We start from the raw sequence: 20,935 nt of genomic DNA, 5'->3' as shown, positions 1-20,935 counted from the left end.
CAGGGATGATAAAGTTTTAGTAATTTATCAGCATATTAAAGACCAAATAAATTCATAAAACGAACAACAAATAAGATAAAAATAATAAAAAATCATCGTTTATGTGGCAGTTTTGAAGAAAGATGGGCTAAAGCAAGAAGAAACAAGGAGTATTTTAAAAAGAAAAATTCCGATTAATTGAACAAATTTCTTGTTATCGAGGTTTATACTATACCTTTGCCATCTCCATCTTTCGGACGACCAACCCTTCCCTTTAATGAAAAATCAACCCGGTCAAAAAGAAGAGAAGCTTCGCAATTATCCCACGAAAAACATAATGAATCGTCGTTAATGGTTCAAGCTGCCAGCATGGCTGCACGGCAACAAGAAAAGTATGATTTGGCAGTCGTGCTGAAAGGAATAGGCAAAAGTCCAACTCAACCAGCTAAAGTAGAAAAGTTGCTGTTGGATCCAAAGGAAGCCATTTTAAAGTATACGCCTAATGAAGCCTTGGAGTTGATTTTAGATTATAATTTTAATAACCAGCAGTATTTAAATATAAATTTTTTAAAAAATTCTGATATGGATCCAAGCTATAACGAAGAGTGGAAATGTACAAGTAAATCTAAATTTATACCACTTGGTGTAAATGTTACTGATATTGAAAGAAAAGAATTGTGATTTTACAAGAAGAGGCAATAATGTCCCATATGGAACTAATGAAGTTGGATGAAATTTGTGCTACTATAATATTTAGCTATGCTTTTGACAGAAGTATGCCCACCATGCAGCACGCTGGGTACTCACTCCTATGCGTTCCTATTTGCAACGACCTGTATTCCTCTTCGTATGCATACCATAAATAATGCCATTTTGTGGAATAATAGAACCCCCAATGTGCCTGATTTTGTAGACCGATTAAGCTGGAGCATACTAAAGAATCAGCGGAACATAATATATATTGAAAGAAAAACAACTAATTGACTAGCGGATTGAAAATCTAGAAGAACTTAAAATATTGTTGCCGGGAAACAAGTTAATAAATATTAAACACAATCTTTTTATGACCCTTATTGATGGAAGAGTACTTAATACATTAACTGGTACAAAGTCGAGTTAAGCTTGTCCAATTTCTACTCCTCGAAGTTTCTTAAAACTTCAAGACTTCAAAACTACAAATATATTTACCCCAAACTCAAATACTCTTCAATATGGAATAAGTCCACTACATGCATGGATTCTTTTTTTCCTATAGTATCGGAAAAAATTAATTCACGAACGATTTTTCACAGTAGACGTAGGCAAACCAAAATCCAGCGGATTTGGAAGCACCAACGATGACAACACTGCACGTAGAGGTTTTAACAATACCCAACTCTTCTCCAAAATAACTATTGTAGATGATGATGTAGATTCTAATTTGCCTGTCTTGCCATACTTCTGCTGGGCTTTATGTACATATGTATGTCAAAATATTTCTGGTATCCAATGCCTGCAACTGTTCACAAAGTTCTGGTACATGACAGTCAAATAAAAGAAAATACGTTTTGGCCGTGGGACTTTTCAAGGAAGAAGGATCTGAAGCAAGAAACAAACTATATAAATATGACCGACAATCTCACGCTGAGAAAAGCAGCAGAAAAAATAAGCTGGAAGACTTTTTTTAGAGCTGTGGACATCTCAAATTCCGTAATTTCCAATATAAATTTAAAATAAGAGCCAACCGGCCTTATAGGTAACATCTTTCACCTGAAGTTACAAAAATGCTCTTAGAACGCTGACCAAATACTTTGGAACATAAAGAAGATACACATGACAATTACGACGAAGCGACTGGTTTAGAAGAAATGGTGGCTGAACATTTCGACACGATTGAAATAGATATAGACACATAATTGTTTTTAATAATAAATATATGTTTTTTAATAAAACGCGTTACTTATTTCAAATATCATTTTAAATTACTCTAGGTTGTATTAATCTATAATCTTAACATATGTACTTAAAAGAAAACAATTGTCCATAAGCCATAGTTAAAAAGTTTTTGTAGTAACTTTTGGCCAAAAATTGGGTCCTAGAAACCATAATACATTGCTAAATTCTGTAAGTTTGGTCTAATTTGGCAATTAGTTCAAAGAAATGTGTATCGTTAACCCGCTCGTAGAAACATCATTGGCAAATGTGTCTAATCTTAAACAGCGCTTAATTACTTCGTCTCAAAGTACTTTATGGTTTTTACAATTTCAATTGCTTTCATTTGAAATAATTTACCTTTTAAAAAGGGAATTATTGACAGCAAATAAGTTTATCAAAATGCGAATTGATCAATAATTTGGGTAATTATACATACATAACATAACATGTATGGCTGTACGAAATGCCTTAAGTTGGAACACTTATGCTGCATTTGAATTTGTCAACTCATGTTATGACTGGAAATTTTTTAAAATTTAATTTTAAATTTTATTGCTTTGTATGTATGCGTTATGACATTTTCGAGTGTTTACCGTTATCAAGAGAAGTTGTGAAGCGATAGCTGCCAAATGTGTGGTATTTAAGGGTTGGCGCAGTTTTGGCAGCTCTTAAACCTCTAATTGTTTCCACAGCGCGCTAACGCAACGGTTAATTAGTAGCAAACTATTAAGAAGTTACACAATGGATTTTCTAAAATGTTCCTACGATAAACACGAGCGTGTGTGGAGTGGCGACAAGCGTCCATTGATTTACGATTTCGATTGTTCGTTGGGCAAAGTTATATACAACACACTGAGGAACTATCCGAAAAAAGTTTGTCAGGTGGGAGCGACAAAAAATTGCAATAATTTTCTAAATCGCAAATTCGTGTCAATCGACTATAATTCGGTGTATAATAAGTGAATATTTATTTGATTCGAATAAAACTGAAATTGGTGAATTGGTTGTGTGTATGAATAAATGGCCATCGGTACCGCTTACAACAATAAAATTTGAAATAAGTATTTGAACAATGATGACGGAAACATAAAATATAACAAGAAAACCGTTTACTTCGATTGCTCTCTCCACAAATAAAAAAGTTTTCATGTATGGCAAATTTTGTTTCAAGATTCAAGAACATTATTTTGATCGTTCAGTTTGTATGGCAGCTATATAATGTAGGAATCCGATATCGGCGCTGCCAGCAAACAGAGCAGCTTCTTTAGAGCAAAGGACGTGTGCAAAATTTCAGATAGATATTTCAAAAGCTAGTTCGTTTACATAGGCAAACGGGCATGGCTAAATCGACTCAGCTTGACACGCTTATCATTCATATATGTATGTATGTATATATTTTAACAGCTCTTCAAAGTTTCCTTCTACGTATTACAAACCTCATGGCAAACTTAAAGGGAACAGTTAGAAGGCCAAAAAAAAATCGATTTTTCCATAATTTTTTCTGAGAAAAATTTTAAATTTATTGATCCAAAACTTTGTACACATATCATGGTATCTTTTAACTATGTTTTAAGACTAGTAATATTAAAAATATTTATTTGGAAAAGAGAGAAAAGATCTCCGAGAGCTTCTCTCAAAAAAGACGTTTTAAGGTGACCACTATATTTCTGAGGTGGATCCTCCGAAATTATAAAAACCAAACAGATTTCGTTAAAGTACAGTTAAATCTAGTAAACTAAATCAAAGGAATAAGCAAAATAAAGTTTTTTGACAAAATGGCGCTTTCCAAAAAAAAAAAAAATTTTGATAAAAAGTTCCACCTTAAATTGTTAAAAAAAATATATTTAATGGCGAAAAAAAACTTAATTTAATTACAAAAAAATATATATTTAAGAAGCTCGTCCCAAAATTACATACTAATCGGCTTAGACGTTTTCGAGTAATGTTGGTCACCGACATTGAAAACACCATTTTGAGAAAAACGAGTTTAAAGTTTGGAATGCACTTCCAATTTTGCGTGCAACTTCGAAAATATTCACCAGAACAATATGGAATTCTGTGTGTATTCTTAAATATATTTACATTAAGGAAATAAAATGAGAAAATCGATTTTAAATTCTAACTATTATACATATAACCCCTTAATATGCCCTGTTCAGGGTAGAAATAGGTATTCGGATATATTCGCCCTTCAACCGATTAATCGCCAATCACTTTTAGTGGAAATTTCATATATTACGATCTACTGGGACGATTTCCGCCAATTGTTCACCCCTTATGTATAGGCATTAAAAAAGTAAGCAATACCTAATACATATGCATACTAATGCTTCTGATTTTGAGAAATCTAAAGAGTTTATTATCTTTAGATATTTTAAACAACTTCACGAACCAAAAACATGTTAATAGGTATATCAGTGCAAGAGTATCAGAGTTTGTGTGTTAATTACAATTTTTTTGTTGTTTATTTCAGACAATGTACCTAACATGAGAAAAGAGATGTAATCAAGTTTTTACGTTCAAAGTATGTTTTTCACATCATTAGCTCTAAATTAATTTACCTGATGATGACAGAGCAGAATGAAATTTGAATATTCTCTAAATTTGTTGCATACTTTTAGGCTTGTACCGAAACTACATTTCTCAAAACAGGGTGTGACGGAATATAAACAGAAAATAATCATGAACAGAATTTTAGGTAACCAATTGTCAACTTTATAGGGTAGCAGTAACTGTTCTAAAATAAATAAACATTGAAAACTTTAAAGGGTTTCAAGCAGGTTTCATTCATAAATAACGTTTCATAAAACAGTATTTTCAGTTCAGTTGATAAGGCTGGTGTTTACTAAATTGAAGAAAATCTTATTCGAAGATTATATATTATTTAAATCGTTCTATTTGACAATTTTTAGGGGCATAATTCCATTTTCTAATGAAAAAAAAAACACTCACCTTTGTATTCACTATTAAGGGTTTACATGGGTTTTCTCGGTTCGAAAACAGACTCTTTATCAACATTTTTTTCTCATATAAAAATAGAATATTTTATTCGATTTCTTTATTGTTACAAACATGCACTATTAACAAATAAATTCTGAAATTTTTTAAACTCGGCTATTGCGACTCCATTTCCTTTAACCACTCCAAAAAAATATGCAGGATAACGCCTTGTGGAGTGAAAAAATACGTGTTTTAGTTAAAACTTTAACTTAGAACTTGGACGAAGGAAGGAACTGAAAAATGGGGTTTAGGCAGACATAAAAAAAATAAAATTTCAGTAAAAATTTCGCAACATTTTTTTTGTTTTCAAATAATTATAATCGAAAATTGCATCTCAAATACCTGCGTAAAATTTCATGAAGATCGGTTGAGTAGTTCTCGAGAAATCTTACCAACCGACTTCAAAAACACAGTTTCGAGAAAAACACGTTTAAAGACGGCGCACTTAGCTTACCTAGCCTCGAGCGCACAAGTTCTCAAAGCTGTATTTCCGAAACTATTACTCGGATCAAATTTAGGACAATATTCCAAAGGTGTTGTAAAATTTAATATAAAAATAAAATAATAAAATAAATTAATAATAAAAAAATCGATTTTTTTGAAACTCGTAAACACATATAACCCCTTAAAAAATATACGTAGTATGCTGCTAGTCGAGAACCCATTATTTATTTATTATTAACATTCTGATTTATACATACCATTTTCAATAGGTTTCCGATAACAATGGACGTGAGGTTACCAATGGTGAGACGCTTACTTGGTCCGTACGCTTGGCACAGCATTTTAAAAAAATGCACCTAAGGCATGATGACGTAATCGGTATTGTAGCTAAAAACAGCACTTATTTGACTTCGGTGGCTGTCGGTTGTTTTATGAATTGTACGCCCTTCCATGCTGTCAATCCAATATTCGATACGAGTACGTACTTATAAATTTATATATTTTTAAGTCATAGTAGTAGTTTGCCTTTCATCTTCAATCCACTGGTAGAGACCACATACTCCTACCAAATACCTACCAAATCCACAGCTACCATATTTACAAACTGTACAGTCGGTACATTTTTGTTAACGAATATTGGCTGTTGCAGTCAATAGTACGTATTCCTTCACTTCGCAATGACATTCTCAAGTCGCTATTCGGCAGCAGGAAAGACCCAAGAGACATTGTTGGCAACTTACAAAGCAATATGTCGGTTACAAACTACGCCGTTGCCGTTTGGATAAAACAAAAAGAAACCTGTCACCTATCGAACATTTACACAGTGAGGCATGTATCTTCGTCTTTATTGGCGTAGACACCGCTTACGCGGTTATAGCCGAGTTTACAGCAACGCGCCAACTCGTGTTTTTTACGTGGCGGGTTCCAAACCCAGCGCACAACCCAGGGTAGGGATGGTTCGCCTTCTCACTTTAGCTCGCCTTCAAGCGAATGTTCTTTGACTACCCAGAGGAAACTTGATCTAAGCCCGGAAGTCGGAGCTGCTTAAGATATGAAAAGAATCGCTTCCCAAGTGCATAGCACTGAGAGAACTTTCCTCACTTGCGTGAACTTCTACACATGACTCCCTCCTAAAGCCATGACACATGTATGCTTCCAATTAAGGACCTCAACGTAATTCAAACTGTTTTTTATGGAATTTTTTCGCACAAATCTTCACTGTAGTCACATGCTAAATAGAGTGCTCCTTAGGAACATCAAAATAACAATCCTACAATAGGCCGACGTTATTCAGCACTATACGGACCAAACGTTACAAGCGACTAACTTCAGACAAGTGCTGAAGGCCATAACTGTGGAGCTAAGAAGATCTTCATTGACTGCTCCAAGTGAAAGTGCGAATCCACATCTTGCTAAATTTTGAATAGACCTTTTCATTTTATAGAACTTTTTTTATTAAAATATTGTGGTTTCTCTATATTCCTAATATATATTTTTTTTACTATTTCAGAGAGCATCGAAAATGTCTTCACTATCACAGCACCCAAAATAATATTTTTAGATGGCGAGTATTATGAGAAAGTCTTGGAAGCTACCCGTGCTTTCAAGCCATTATACTACACATTAACCAATCATATTGAGGGTGTAGCAAAAATTGAAGATCTATTGCTACCCACAAAAACGGAATTCTTTTACCTGTGAGTATATACGAGACTATAGAGTATAATACACATCTAATACCTTGTATCTCTTTCAAAGGCCTGAACAACTGACGTTGGGCGGTGAACAAACTGTAGCGATACTCTGCTCATCCGGAACCACAGGTCTACCCAAATGCGTGTGCATATCGAATTATGCGCTACAATTAGAAAATGTGTAAGTGGAAGGCAACTTATTGAATTTTCTGATTTTGATTATCACTTCATAATTCTTGTTTGTAGATTTGTTACCAGTGAGGATGTGGTATTCACCAATAGCAACATAGACTGGTTTACCGGTTTGTTATACACCATTATCACATGCACTTCCAGCTGCAAGCGTGTTATCACGAACCGTCCCTTCACCCCGGAATATCTGGTTGAGTTAGTGCAGAAATACCAAATTAGCATCGTTGGAGCTGCGCCATTTCACGTCGCCGCGCTGGTGGCTTGCCCCACAGCTAACGCCGAGAATTTGAGCACAATTCGTTCATTTTCCATAGGTGGAGGCAGCGTCACTCTGCCTGTAATTCAACGTCTACAAAGTTTACTCAAGAACAGTTTGATAACCTTTGGCTATGGACTAACCGAAGTTGGCGGTATTTCAATTAACATGGGCACTCAGTTTCACACGTCAGTGGGTAAGTTGTTGCCTGGTCTGCACGCGCGCATTGTCGATGAGCAAGGCAAGAATTTGCCATCCAACGAAGTGGGTGAGATTTATGTAAAAACTGGTCGTAAATGGAATGGTTATTATAGTAAACCCATTGAAACGCAACGCTTCCAAGACTCGCTTGGTTGGTTTCATACCGGTGATCTTGGCTACTTCGATGATAAAAACATGCTTTACATCGTCGATCGTAAGAAGGATATAATGAAATATCAGGGCATGCAATACTGGCCTGGTGAGATCGAGCAAGTAATCAGTCAGCTGCCTGAAGTGGCAAACGTTTGTGTGGTGGGCGTAAACGATGAGCGCAATGGCGATGCTGCCGGCGCCGTTGTAGTGAAACGTAAGGATGCCGTACTCACGGAGCAGCAAGTCAAGGATCATGTGGTTAAGCAAATACCGATGCCCTACAAGCACCTGCATGCGGGTGTAATTTTTGTGGACGAACTGCCACACAATACTAATGGTAAGTTACTAAGGAAGGAGGCGAAGGCATTATTTGAGTCTATATAAGTGTTTGGGTGGACTTATGTTTTGAAATTATTGAGTAAAAGCAATTAATTGTGTGAATGTGCCACAATATTAATTGGGCAAAAGAAAATGTTACATTTAGTTATCATAGTTTTACAACTTTTTTTATCAAATGTTATTCTGTAATATTTAAGAAACAAAGGAAACTGAAATATCATAAGATTTTGATTTCGTTTCGTTTGACGAGCATTGCACTGAAAAGATTTCAGGAGACACTTTCCAACATTAATCGGTTGACACTAAAAAGTCCAAAGGCCGAAGAATTCAGTATCTGTGTGCACGTCCGGTATTCATTTCTTTAACGTACAAAGGTTGGTTTCAAAGGTAGCCAAGTTTAATAATGATCTTTGATGATCTTTCGGCTTCAATTCTTGCACGAGTTGAATTTTGCAAGCGTGCAAAGCAAGACCCTTCCGAAAGATGTTCCATAAAGTGCTTCGCGCGTTGGCGGAAGAACGCTTACAGGTCTTCTTCGATACTCTGTTCCACAGCAGAAATAAAGTATTCGGTGCCCACTGTACGACAACTTTGAGGATGCGTATTAATCTACCCTGTCCACTAAATATTGGAACCGACGCGCAATGCTTTGCTCGAACCGAACCATTTGGGTAACAAATTTGCACGATTTGCAAGCGATGTTCTGAAGTAGATCTGTAGGTTAGGCATCTTTCCTACGTATTTTCACATTCCTTGCGCTATTCGATTGGAGTTGTTGTACGTTTTATCGTTTGAACATTGCCTTTAAATGAGAGATTATAATTCAAATGTAATGAGGGCACGTTATACCACGATAACTTTATTGGCGAATGGAATATAGGGCTTAAAGGATTAAATGGGTTCCCTCAAGCAAAAAACGGACCTTCAAGACCTTGAAATTATATCTCGAAGATCTGTGCAAAATTTCATTAAGATCGGTTGAGTAGTTCGCGAGAAACATTGACAAACAACCTCGAAAACACAGTTTTGAGAGAAAAGCGATTACAGTTTTCAGTGCTTATATTGCTGACATTAAGCGAGCAACTTTTCAAGGCTGTATCTTCAAACTATTACTCGGATCAACTTGAACATTTAGGACAACATTCTAGAGATATTACAGAATGGATGTGGTAATGATGTATTGCTAAATTGACAACTAACCTATTTTGATATACAGTGGCGTAGCTACAACTTCGGGCGCCCGGGGCCAAGGATGTTCTGCCGCCCCCCTTTATCTACCTACCTACAAGTTTCATGAGGTGGTTCAAACAAAAGTGAATTTTTACAAAATATCTTCGATATTAAGTATATAAAATTTAGGAACTAGAAGCCACGCTAATTCTGAAGTTCCAAAATTCTCACAATACGGTTTTTGAGGAAATTGATAGTAGATTTACAAGACATCTACGTCCTACTTTGAGCGAAGAAAAACGTAGAACAAATTGGATTTTCGCCAGAAAAAGTTTTATTATACATTTCTTCAATGGGACTGGAAGAATAAAAAAATACTACTCACTATACCTGTATCAGTTGCATCTTCTGAAAGATCTTTTAGCAAACTTAAATTGATCAAATCTTATTTGAGATCGAACATGAGTCAGAGTAGACTGTCCAATCTTGCGATTCTCTCAATAGAATGTGAAACTGCTTCAACTTTAAATTACAATGATATGATATGTGATTTTGCAGCGATCAAAGCTAGAAATGTACACCTTTAAGTTCAATCACGATTTTTAAGAAAGCCAAAAGATATAAGACAAATTCAAAGACTGAAGAGTATTCGAGAAAAAATTAATATTTTTCATTGTTATTCAGATTATTACATTGTGAGTGTACAACTCTTTATCTTTTATAATAAATTTTGTAAAAAAAATGAATATTAAAAAAGCGAAGATCGTTTTGCCGCCCACAAGACGTTGCGCCCGTTTTGCAATAACCTCATTTTGACCGATCACGCGTGAAACAAGCTGTCATTTTTTTTTCGTTTAGTATTGTTTGGTATTTCATCATGGAAAGATTTACGTCTGAACAACGATTACAAATCGTTTTATTTTCTTACGAAAATTCACGTTTTGTAAAGAATGTGTTTCGCGGGCTTCATTCAATTCAGGGTCACCATTACCCATCTTGAGACCCAGAATTCATTATTGGATAATATTCGACCGAATAAACTATGTGCAGCACGCAGTGAAGAAAATATAGCAGCTGTAGTTGAGAGTGTACACGAAGACCATGGAGAGTCGATTCGGCGCCGTTCGCAGCAACTCGAACTGACGTATGGCACGACTTGGCGCGTTTTACGTCGAAATCTCAAATTGAAAGCGTATAAAATAATGCTTTCCCAAGAACTGACGCCGCTCGACCTTCCCAAGCGACATCACTTCGTTATATGGGCTCTTGAAAAGCTCCAAAAATATCCGACGTTCTCGAGCCAAATTTTGTTCAGCGACGAGGCTCATTTCTGGCTCAATGGGTATGTAAAAAACGGAATTGTCATATTTAAAACGAAGAGCAACCAGAAGAGATTCAAGAGATGCTATTTCATCAAAAACAAAAGGTTTGGTGTGGTTTTTGGGCCGGTGGAATCATCGGACCATATTTCTTCAATAATGATGCCGGTGACAATGTAAACGACTATTTGATGCCTGAAATTGAAGCTTGTGATCTCAGCGACATTTGGCTTCAACAATACGGCGCCACATCCCACACATTGTATCAATCAATGGATTTATTGAGAGAACACTTCGGTGAACAGCTAATTTCACGATTTTTGTCCGGTCGATTGGCCATCAAAATCGTGTGATATCACACCGTTAAGCTTTTTGCTGTGGGGGTATGTAAAGTCTATAAGTCTATACGGACAACCCCGCTTCGATTCAGGTCTTGGAGCAATCATCACGCGTACCATTCGCCAGTTACCAGTCGAAAAGCTCGAACGAGTCATCGAAAATCGGAATCAACGGATGAAACATCTGAGGCATAGCCTCAAATCTCCTAAAAATAAATACCAAAGAATGTTCTTTCGAATGATAATAAACATTCCCCATTAAATTTGAATTTTCCCTTAAAGAAGGTAAAGGACCTCAAAATAGATCACCCTTTATTTCTTCGCAACAATGCCACTCTGCCGGAGCTTGTTTCTTACTCGAACCTCAAGCAATTTCCGCATTCTTTCATTACGCAACAATAAATAAATTTTTAATGCAATGGACGTATGTACATATGTAGATGCGTGCGTGTGCAAGTGCGTAGAAAGATTATCATTTGTATATACAAAGTGAAAATTTAATTAATTCCTTACTGCCAAGCGCGAATGAACAAAAAAGCAATGCATTTATATTTGCGCACACTTTCACACAAACACACGTACAGCTGGCAGCAAATATCCACTTAAAAAATCATATTTTAATCATTTAGTTTGACTGATTTTCAGCTTTTTTAATGCTGTTGGCTTAAGAGATGCCAGCGAATTCCAGCGTCAGCAGCTGCATCAGCTACTTTCTGAGTGGCGGCCGCGCTTCACATTCACAACAACTACAGACGTGCCTCCGTATGCCTGCGTAACTGTTATATACGTGGCAGGACATAACGAATGTGCTTGAGCGATAGCCATTTGCAGCGGACAGGACATGAAAGAAGGCAGTCAGGCGAGTGGTACAATCACGACACATTTTCAAAATGCACTACTTCCAAAGCAGCTTTGGACTAGTTGCACTAAAACCTCCGTGGAGTGCTTAGGTACGAGATATATTTCTGGTCGACACAAGTCTCAACGTCAGTTGTCAACACTATTGAAAGATGAATTGGCTATTCAGAAACATATTCTTGTATGCAGCTGCAGTCAGAATTTCAATCGAAATGGCTCGTAGTCTTCTTTTTCAAGGCTGACTGTCAAAAATTTGTTTAACGGGTTTCAACTTGGTCTACCACCGGAATTTAATGAGCCTTGCTGAAGTGTTCCGAAAAAATGATAGCCACTGGTTTCTGAGGATCTACACCAACTGCTTGGAGAATACGACCCTATCGAAATATATTGATTAAGTATGAAAGTCCTGTCCTTTCCCTTCATGACAACGCACCTACTTACACCATAGCCATGGTCAAATTGATTGAATTAAGCTACTCTGACGATGATGAAACGATAAAATATTACCTCTAGTAATGTCCAGCCTTAATTCGGTTCATGATGAAGTTCCTTGATATTTTGCGCTTCTTTTGGAGCTTCCTAAAGACTCATTACCTCAATATACTTAAAGTCCACATTACGTCCATTGAGGCAGAGTTAATGAAAATGCGGAATCTTAGTTCCGTATCCTCATACTATCTATTAAAATGCTAAACTCGCTTTCTTTAGACTTAATTTCCAACAACCTCTTGCAGATCTTAATTAAGGCCAAGAATTTAAGTAAAACGATTACGTGGGACTCATCCTAAAGGAACTACTTGGTTGTAAATGACTTCTTACTATTACTTGAGTTCCGCTAAGGATGACTTAAATAGAACGACAGAGACTTAATTTAGGAGCAACATAATTCTGCTGCTGGAGATTTAATCGCAAGCAGTGAGCGTGACATACACTTTTCGTCTGCGTTTGCGCTTCGTTGTGGATATGCACATCTGCTCATCTGTTCATCATGTTAATCTGCAGATGAAATTTGTAATTCCTCGCGTTTTACATGACCGAGAAAAGTCAGTTAACGGTATGCACAACGCCTGCAACGGGGTGAACAAACAGACAGGCAGGCGCATAGACAGATGAAATGAGTTTCAAGAGTTAAAACATTGCGTATGTGAGCGCAGATTTAAATAGGCACTCGTACAAAAGTATTTACATTCAAGCGTACGAGGCTTGTTTGTTGAAGGTGATAGTTTTTATTTTACCGCAACTTTTCTAAACTTCGAACCGTGGAAGTCCTCGGTCTAATTTGGGCAAATTTGTATGTTATTCTTCTTCAGAAGAAGACGTTCCGTTTATCCTGTTTGGTACTCATATGGCTTCTACAGAACTTAGCAAAACGCTTAGGTAAGTTCGACTTGCACAGAGTCTGGTTAACAAATATTAAATCACTTAAAGATCGGCAGCACTTATATCTTTTATAATAATTAACAACCGAAACTCCTTTTAGTCATGTTTTTTCAAATACTAAAACGTCGTCACTCGAAATGTTATATCTCTCGAACCAAATATCCAAATTTGCTGAAGAATTTATAAATATAACAATGTATTTTTTAAAGGTTAGGTCTAACATCCAATTTTATTGCTTAAACGATATCAATTTTTCAGTAGGACTATTTTTCTAGCTTTGCTTTTGCAGGCGAAACAAGTTTTTGTGTCAAAATCAATATCTTCTTATTAAGATAGAACCCTTTTCTTTCGGCTTCTCCAATTCAGTCGCCATTATAGAACAAACCCCGTAAGTATACTAGTAAATATTCCTTTTACATATCTACATACGGTATATAAGTCTATAATTCCACAATTTTAGTTAGCTTGTGATATTTTAACGGCAAATTATGTTGAAGTCAATGTCTCAACAAGTGTTTACGTAAAGGGTTAACGTGCCATTTGTCGAAAGTGTTTTCACTCTTGACATCGCCGTTTAATTCAGTCTGATGCTAAACGATGCCACAGATTCGATTCAGCATACGGTGTTGCTATTATCTGTTTTGTGGCCAAATCTATGAATTTACGCTAAATAAATTATCTACTAAGAAGTTTTTTACTATATAACACCGTCAAATATAAGCGCTACATTTCCGATGATTAATGTTTTCTTGAAAACAAAAATTCAAAGGAAATTAAAAAGAGGGAAACTTCTGGAAACAGACAGATTTTGATCGACTTTGCCGAAGTCCAGGTTCAATAAGATATGTATGTATATTAAACCACACTTATATATTGACTATATGACAACATCGAATCTCAGGATTAAGTTCAAAGTATGGCATTTTCGAAGGACCTGACATTAATTTGAGTCGGTACATTGTGACAGATAATATTTGCCTAAACTCAATGCTTAAAACTTTCAGTACCTCTAACACAGGAAAGGCATGTAACATGTATTTAACAACTCGAAATTCCAAAGATTTCGGGTATTTTGAGTTCCTATTTAGAAGGCCAAGTCGGAATAGATAAAACACTAACCTTGAAGGATCATATTGAGAGTATTAAATACCCACAGGCAATAGAAAAGATAACTAGCACGGCATGGAAAACTTGACTTTTTTATTTGTATTCGGTCAAAGGAAAAAGTAATTTCTACGTTTTTCGAAGTTTCCTCACTTGCGTGAACTTCTACACATGACTCCATCCTATATGTGACACACTAAAAAGGGAAAACATGACCATTATCGACGGTTTTTCATTATTTTCAAGGTGTATTGCATTGGTACATAAACCTTAGTGATAAAATTTGTAAGAAGTTACAGTTAGATTTAAAAAAATCGTGTTTCAAAAATACGGATCAGACTGTGAAAGATTTCGTTCTTCGAAGCTTGCGTACTGAAATCATACCATCCACGCTTTAGTACTATACCTTAACTTTATAGGAGCTGATTTAATAGTCACTTTGGAGAGTGATTGGTTACTTAAAACTGAAACCAACTGTTTAGTAATTAGAACGAACTTTCAAAAAACACTTCGTCCTCTTGAACAAATGGTTCGAGAGATATTTTATTTCGAAAAATACATAACAAAGAATGTAAATGTTATGAAACAATGTTTTTCGATTTACTAATACCAAAAAACGATTTTATTACGTTTGTTGACGTGATACTTGACACTCTAAAGGTATGTGATGGACATATAATCATTCATTAATATTTGCGTATAGGAAAGCTAACTGCAAAGGATATGTTAGTCAAGCACGCAATCAAATTAATGGAACCGATGGCAAGTTTACTTGAATCAATTCTGCATAAGGTATTCTTCTGGTCCGGCCACAAGCGATGCATTCTTTTCTGCCTAATTGTTAGTTTACTTATGCTTGGCCCACAGCACATATAATATAGACTTTCTTTCTTTCAGCTAATTTCTTTTTACGTGTAAGGCATTGGATCAGATAAGTATGGTAATAGAAAATCTGTAGTGGGGGCAAATATTTTATTATATTTCTCTTCTGGGCTTCCTGAGAGAAGGGTACCGAATGGTGCCATTAATAATGGTTCTAGGACATATCCAGCATCTCCTATACAAATATAAAACGATTTTGATTTTGAAAATTTGTTAGACGTTTTGGAAATTTTTGTAATATATATCGTCTTCCAAAATGCAAAAAAACGTATCATCAAAAAAAATTGAAAATCGTTGTCAGATATAATAACCTATGTACATATATACATATAACCATTTTACAACGAAAACTTTAATTTTGTTTAAATATGAGTGTATGATAACCTATATATGTATAACCATCTTATAGCCAAAACTCAAATGGTTTCAATATTACTGGTTGCTATTATATCGTTTTTCCTTCGCATGTAAACTTATGAAAAGTGATGTTACGTTATTTTGCATTTTAGGTGACGATATGTATGTATGTATAATACCCAAAAGCCAAGTGTTTCGTTCACCATCAAGGTACTTTTTCTCATAAAAATAACGAGCATTGCTCACATTACTTATGTATGTGGGAGTCGTGATTGCTGCATGGGTACTGAACATTCACATAACGTGTTTTCATATTATTGTCACATATCTGCAAAACAGTGATTAAGAGGTTTGAAATGTGAATTTGTCACCAAACTTACAATCATGACATTGACACTAAAGTATCCTTTGCGGTTATAATAGAGAGATTTATTTTAATTGGAGCAACGATTTTAATATGCGTCCCATCTACACACAAAATCGCGCCTGGAAATCCGTATTTCTGAAAGAAATCCCTTTTTCGCTTCTCTTTTTTCATCGTTACTTAACTCAAGGTTTATCCACTGAGAGCACAAATGGGACTGAAGCAATCCCAATACATCTTTTAAAATGCAACAAAATGTTGACTGAGCCATTGGAAAACTCCATGCTGGTAGCCTTCCTTCGGTTTTACGGTTTTTTTAATAAAATTCAACTATGAATTTTTGTGGGCTCTTGAGCCGTACATTGTTTCATCCACATCGAAAGGGTTGCTCTTGTCCCTCAGTGATTTTCGGTGAATTTTTAGATCACGCCGGCTTCTCTCACGTTCTTCCACAAGCAACATAAATGAAAACGTTAGCGGATCCATAATTTGTTCGTAAAATCGTAAAATCCATTTGATTGAAACGATTTCAGTTTTATTAATCAAAATTTAAATTTTTTCTTCTACCCAGCTGATTTCGAAATGTCAAAGTTCAAAATTAACCGAGCGATTCTATACTGTGATACGGTCACAAGTCGCTAAAATTGAGATTTTAAATTAGAGACAATTTTTGTGACTTAGATGATTTTGCAACCCTGTAAGTGACACTCACAAAAATCGATTACATTTCATTATTTAGAGATGTATTTACACTTGAATGAAAATAAATATGTCGATAACAAATATTAAATTTTCTATAACATAGTCAAAAAACATAATTACCAATACAAATTAAAACTTATTTATTTTTAACTTTTTCGTGTTTGAATTGCTTACAAAATATAAAAAAAAACTACAATCGATTAATATCTATGATGACCTCTATTCAGTATATTCAAAATAGCAAACAAGTTTTTTGGTTTTTAGTTTTCTGACCTGCTATCAGTGAATAGTCACTAGTCACAAATTGAGACTTTACCTCAAAATGTCTCAAATAGTGACTAGAGACTGCTTACAGAATTCCGCTATAAGTCTGGTAACAAAAGTTTCGAATTCACATGGATTCAATGATAGCAAATTATGAGTATTCGTAGCAGACGTTCGTATTCGTAGATTCGCTACGATGGATTGAGTGATAGGGCTATTATTGTAGTTGTCATCACATGGCACATGCCCTTAATATCCCACCTTCAGAAAACTGGAAAAGTAGTTTTGGCGGAATGCAGAGCATGCGCGAAGGATGATGAAACGATGGAACATTGACTATGCGAAAGCACAGCCTTCAGCCGGATGAGACAAGATATCTATATTCCACGGCTACTAATGCTTCAATTTAAAACACTTTGAGCATCCGCGTTGGGAAAAAAACCGGATTTTCACCAAATCAACTGAGTTGCTGGATAACACTGACTTACTGCGGTCGGGCGCTCATGCGCCTTCCTTTCCAACCAGCCAATCAAGATCTTCGAATTTCAACACTTCCTGAATTAATGTCGGTTGTACGCACCGGAATTGACTCGGATTTTATCCGACCAAGGGACCGCGTTTGGATCGGTAAGTGTTAATCTTTGTTTGACCTCATTGGAGCAATGCCTTGAGTGGAGTGAGTCGTACGTTGCCCCATGCTGCAGGAGTCTGCCACCGCAACACACAACAGTGGCTTCGCGAATAAACACAACAGTGCGACAACCGCCCCTGCGGGTTCTGCAGCTGCAACAAACACCACCTACGGGCCACTCCTTCAGCCCCAGGATCACCCACGGACACCCACGAACACCCGCGACAAGCCCGCGTTCTTCAATTTAACTGCAACGGACTCCAGAGTAAGATCGAGAAGACAGTTACACTTTTGAATCGGGAACGCGTATCGATAGCTGCGGTCCAAGAAACCAAGTTAAACAGCCGCTCAGATCTTCTGAGTTGTCCCAGTTGTCGCGAGCAAGATAATGGTGGCGGCCTAGCCTTCATATTGCACAACACCATGCAGTCTTCATCGATTAGCCTCTGAAGACATCGACCGCAGGGATACTACCCTAGAATGTCAGGGTATAGCTATCCGGTCAGGCGATGTCGAGCTCGAAATATTTAATATATACATCGCCCCAGTTACATGTTGACCTCACCCGAATTGATATCACCCGAATATAGGCGCGCTACTTCGTGATGAAAACCGTCTGGTACTAGGCGACTTTAACGCGCACTACGATCTTTGGCACTCTTGCCTGTCAAACGATCGCAGGGGGATGGAGTTGACGGAACAGAAAAACGATTCGACATTCTGCACAATGAATGACGAAGCCCCCACCAGAGTTATGGGCACCTGTAATAGCCCACCCGATATTACCATTGCTAGTGGTGGTCTGATAAATAGCATAACCTGGCGACCTATGCTAACACTCGCATCAGACAATCTGTCCATAATTATCTCGATCGAGAAACCTCCCGATATTGTTTCTGTGGACAATCGCACCTTCGTTAACTTTAACAAAGCTAACTTGGTCGGCTTCACAGAATTTACTGAGAGCACGTTCAATGCTCTACCCATTTCTACGGACGTATGCGTTGACGAACGTCGATTTCGCAAGGTGATCGCAGCAGCTACCGCTCGCTTCATTCCGGCTGGAAGAATGGCGGAAATCCGCCCCAATTTCCCAGCCGAAGCAGCCGTTTTAGCTAATGAGCGCGACACCTTACGCCATGCCGATCCCGAGGATTCCCGATTAAGGGATCTCAATTCGGAGATTCGGCGAATGGTAAACCATTATAAGCGGACGAAATGAATAAAGCACCTAAAGTCCTGCAACTTCTCCAGAGTAGCTTTGGGCTACTGTCAAGGCTTTGTCTAACCCGAAGAGGCATGACGATCGAGTTGAAGTTCATGGTCATGAATTCTCGAATCCGAAGAACCTGTCGCTGACCACTATTCAAATACCCGATGTGTGGAAATTCGGAAGAGTGGTCCCACTACTGAAACCTGGAAACCCGCCAACAAAGGGGAGTCTTATCGTCCGATAACTTTCTTCTCCCCAGTAGTGAAGACACTTACCTGAGCCTAGCCAGCAACCAGTATGGATTCCGAAAAGTGCACAGCACCACCACAGCACTTAGCGTCATAAACGCTCAGATAGTTCGTGGCCTCAACCAGAAACCACCCTGTGAGCGAACTATCCTCGTAGCGTTGGACTTGTCAAAAGCTTTTGACACAGTCAATCACATTGAGAAAACTAACCTTTCTCCATGACTGAAGAGGTGAACCATGAACTACCGAGCGGTCGACAATCATCCGTACTATTTCGAGGTGAAACATCTAAACTGAGAAGAATTAAACAGATGGTTCCGTAGGGTGGTGTCCTCTCCCCGCTTCTGTTTAACTTCTACATCTCGAAACTCCCACAGCCACCAGAGGGAGTTTCCATAACCTCGTACGCTGATGATAACACGATATTGACGTCGGGCAATGGAATCGAAGGCATGTGTTCAAAAGTAAATGGCGGGGGGTCGGGGATGTAGACCCTCACTGCGCGGCACTTAACACTCTCCTCCACAAAATCTACAGCGACCATATTTACGAACTGGACGAAGGAGTATAGACTTGACCTTAATATTCCAGCTATGGCGTCAAAATTCCGACTGTCAATAATCCTAAGATTTTAGGTGTAACTTTTGATAGTCTATGCTCATTCACTCCCCACACGACCGCGATTATCGCCAAGGTACAGAAACGCAACAAAATCCTCAAGTCGCTAGCCGCCAGCACATGGAGAAAAGACAAAAAAACATTGTTGACAACATACAAGGCAATTGGCCGGCCGGTCCTCAACTACGCAACACCAATATGGTCGCCTGGATGCAGTGGTACGCAGATGAGGAAACTTCAGACCTGCCAGAACACGGCACGGCCAGGACACGGCACTCTTTATGTCTCCCATCGAACACCTACATAGTGAGACACTTATGCTCCCAGTTAAGGAGCATAATGAACTCCTCTCCAAGCAGTTCCTGCTAGGATGTTTTCGTAGAAATCACCCTTGCAGCCACCTGCTTGGAGCGGAACCGTCTCCTAGGAGCATCAAGAGGTCTTTCCTTAACTACGTCGACGACATCGTACAGTACGCCGACCGGACTTCGGGCGTAACTGACTATGAGCTATCAACACCTTCACCGACTCCCTTTCAGTGAATGGCGTTCTTGGAGTCAAATCACCACCCATCGCAGATGAAGAGCTCGAGTTGCCGTGAGAAACGCGAGTAACCCAGCGCAGCTTCGTTCTGGATATTGTAACAGGTTAAACTCCTACTTATCCAGAATAGACCCGACATATCCAATATGTCCTGCATGCAATGAGTCTCTGCATGACCCTGGCCACCTCTTTGCATGCCCTGCCAACGCCACTTATCTAACCCTCCTTTCCCTTTGGTCCGACCCCGTCGAAACAGCACGTTTCCTGGGCCTCCCGCTAGATGACGTCGACGACAACATGGATAACCCTTACCATCCTAACGGGGATTGATAACCGTTAGAACAACAACAACAACAACATTGTCTTCAGATTTAAAATACCATAATGAAAAATATGCCAGACTTATTTTAATATTTATTTTATTTTGAACATTTTTTTTATTTATTTCTAAATAACATAAATTCTACAAACATCTATGTAATATTACAAAATTATACATACACATAAATTAAGTTAAATCTTATCTACTGATATTTTCATAAAAATTGCAAATATTTGCTGTACTTGTACCGTAAAACCGTTGGGAGTTTATTTCAAAACTGAACATTTGGACTCACTATGTTGATATTTGTTTTCAAAGAAGTTGTTAGTTGCATACAAACATACATATGTTTACGAAAACTAGTTGTAGTAGTTGGTAGGTGAAACCGCTAAATTTATTTTAGAGACCAAAAACTTAACTCTAGATTAAATACTAAAAAAACAAACAAAC

General features: G+C 37.4%; 2 protein-coding genes across 2 annotated transcripts; both read left to right on the top strand.

Moving 5' to 3' along the window:
- The first annotated feature begins 2,634 nt into the window (after nucleotides 1-2,634).
- Nucleotides 2,635-8,274, top strand: LOC120772112 (4-coumarate--CoA ligase 3-like). The gene is made up of 5 exons (XM_040100523.1): nucleotides 2,635-2,775; nucleotides 5,607-5,814; nucleotides 6,848-7,034; nucleotides 7,096-7,212; nucleotides 7,278-8,274. Exons 1-5 carry the CDS (start codon nucleotides 2,635-2,637, stop codon nucleotides 8,215-8,217), a joined length of 1,593 nt encoding a protein of 530 aa, XP_039956457.1. The 3' UTR covers nucleotides 8,218-8,274.
- Nucleotides 8,275-18,226: 9,952 nt separating this feature from the next.
- On the top strand, nucleotides 18,227-18,763 carry LOC120770871. Its single transcript, XM_040098497.1, has one exon. The coding sequence runs from the start codon at nucleotides 18,227-18,229 to the stop codon at nucleotides 18,761-18,763; it is 537 nt and encodes a 178-aa protein (XP_039954431.1).
- Nucleotides 18,764-20,935: the final 2,172 nt, after the last annotated feature.

This window comes from Bactrocera tryoni, chromosome 3, assembly GCF_016617805.1.
Source record: "Bactrocera tryoni isolate S06 chromosome 3, CSIRO_BtryS06_freeze2, whole genome shotgun sequence".
Classification (NCBI taxonomy): domain Eukaryota; kingdom Metazoa; phylum Arthropoda; class Insecta; order Diptera; family Tephritidae; genus Bactrocera; species Bactrocera tryoni.
The sequence above is the reverse complement of the archived record's forward strand: the minus strand, read 5'-3'. Positions and strand labels throughout refer to the sequence as shown.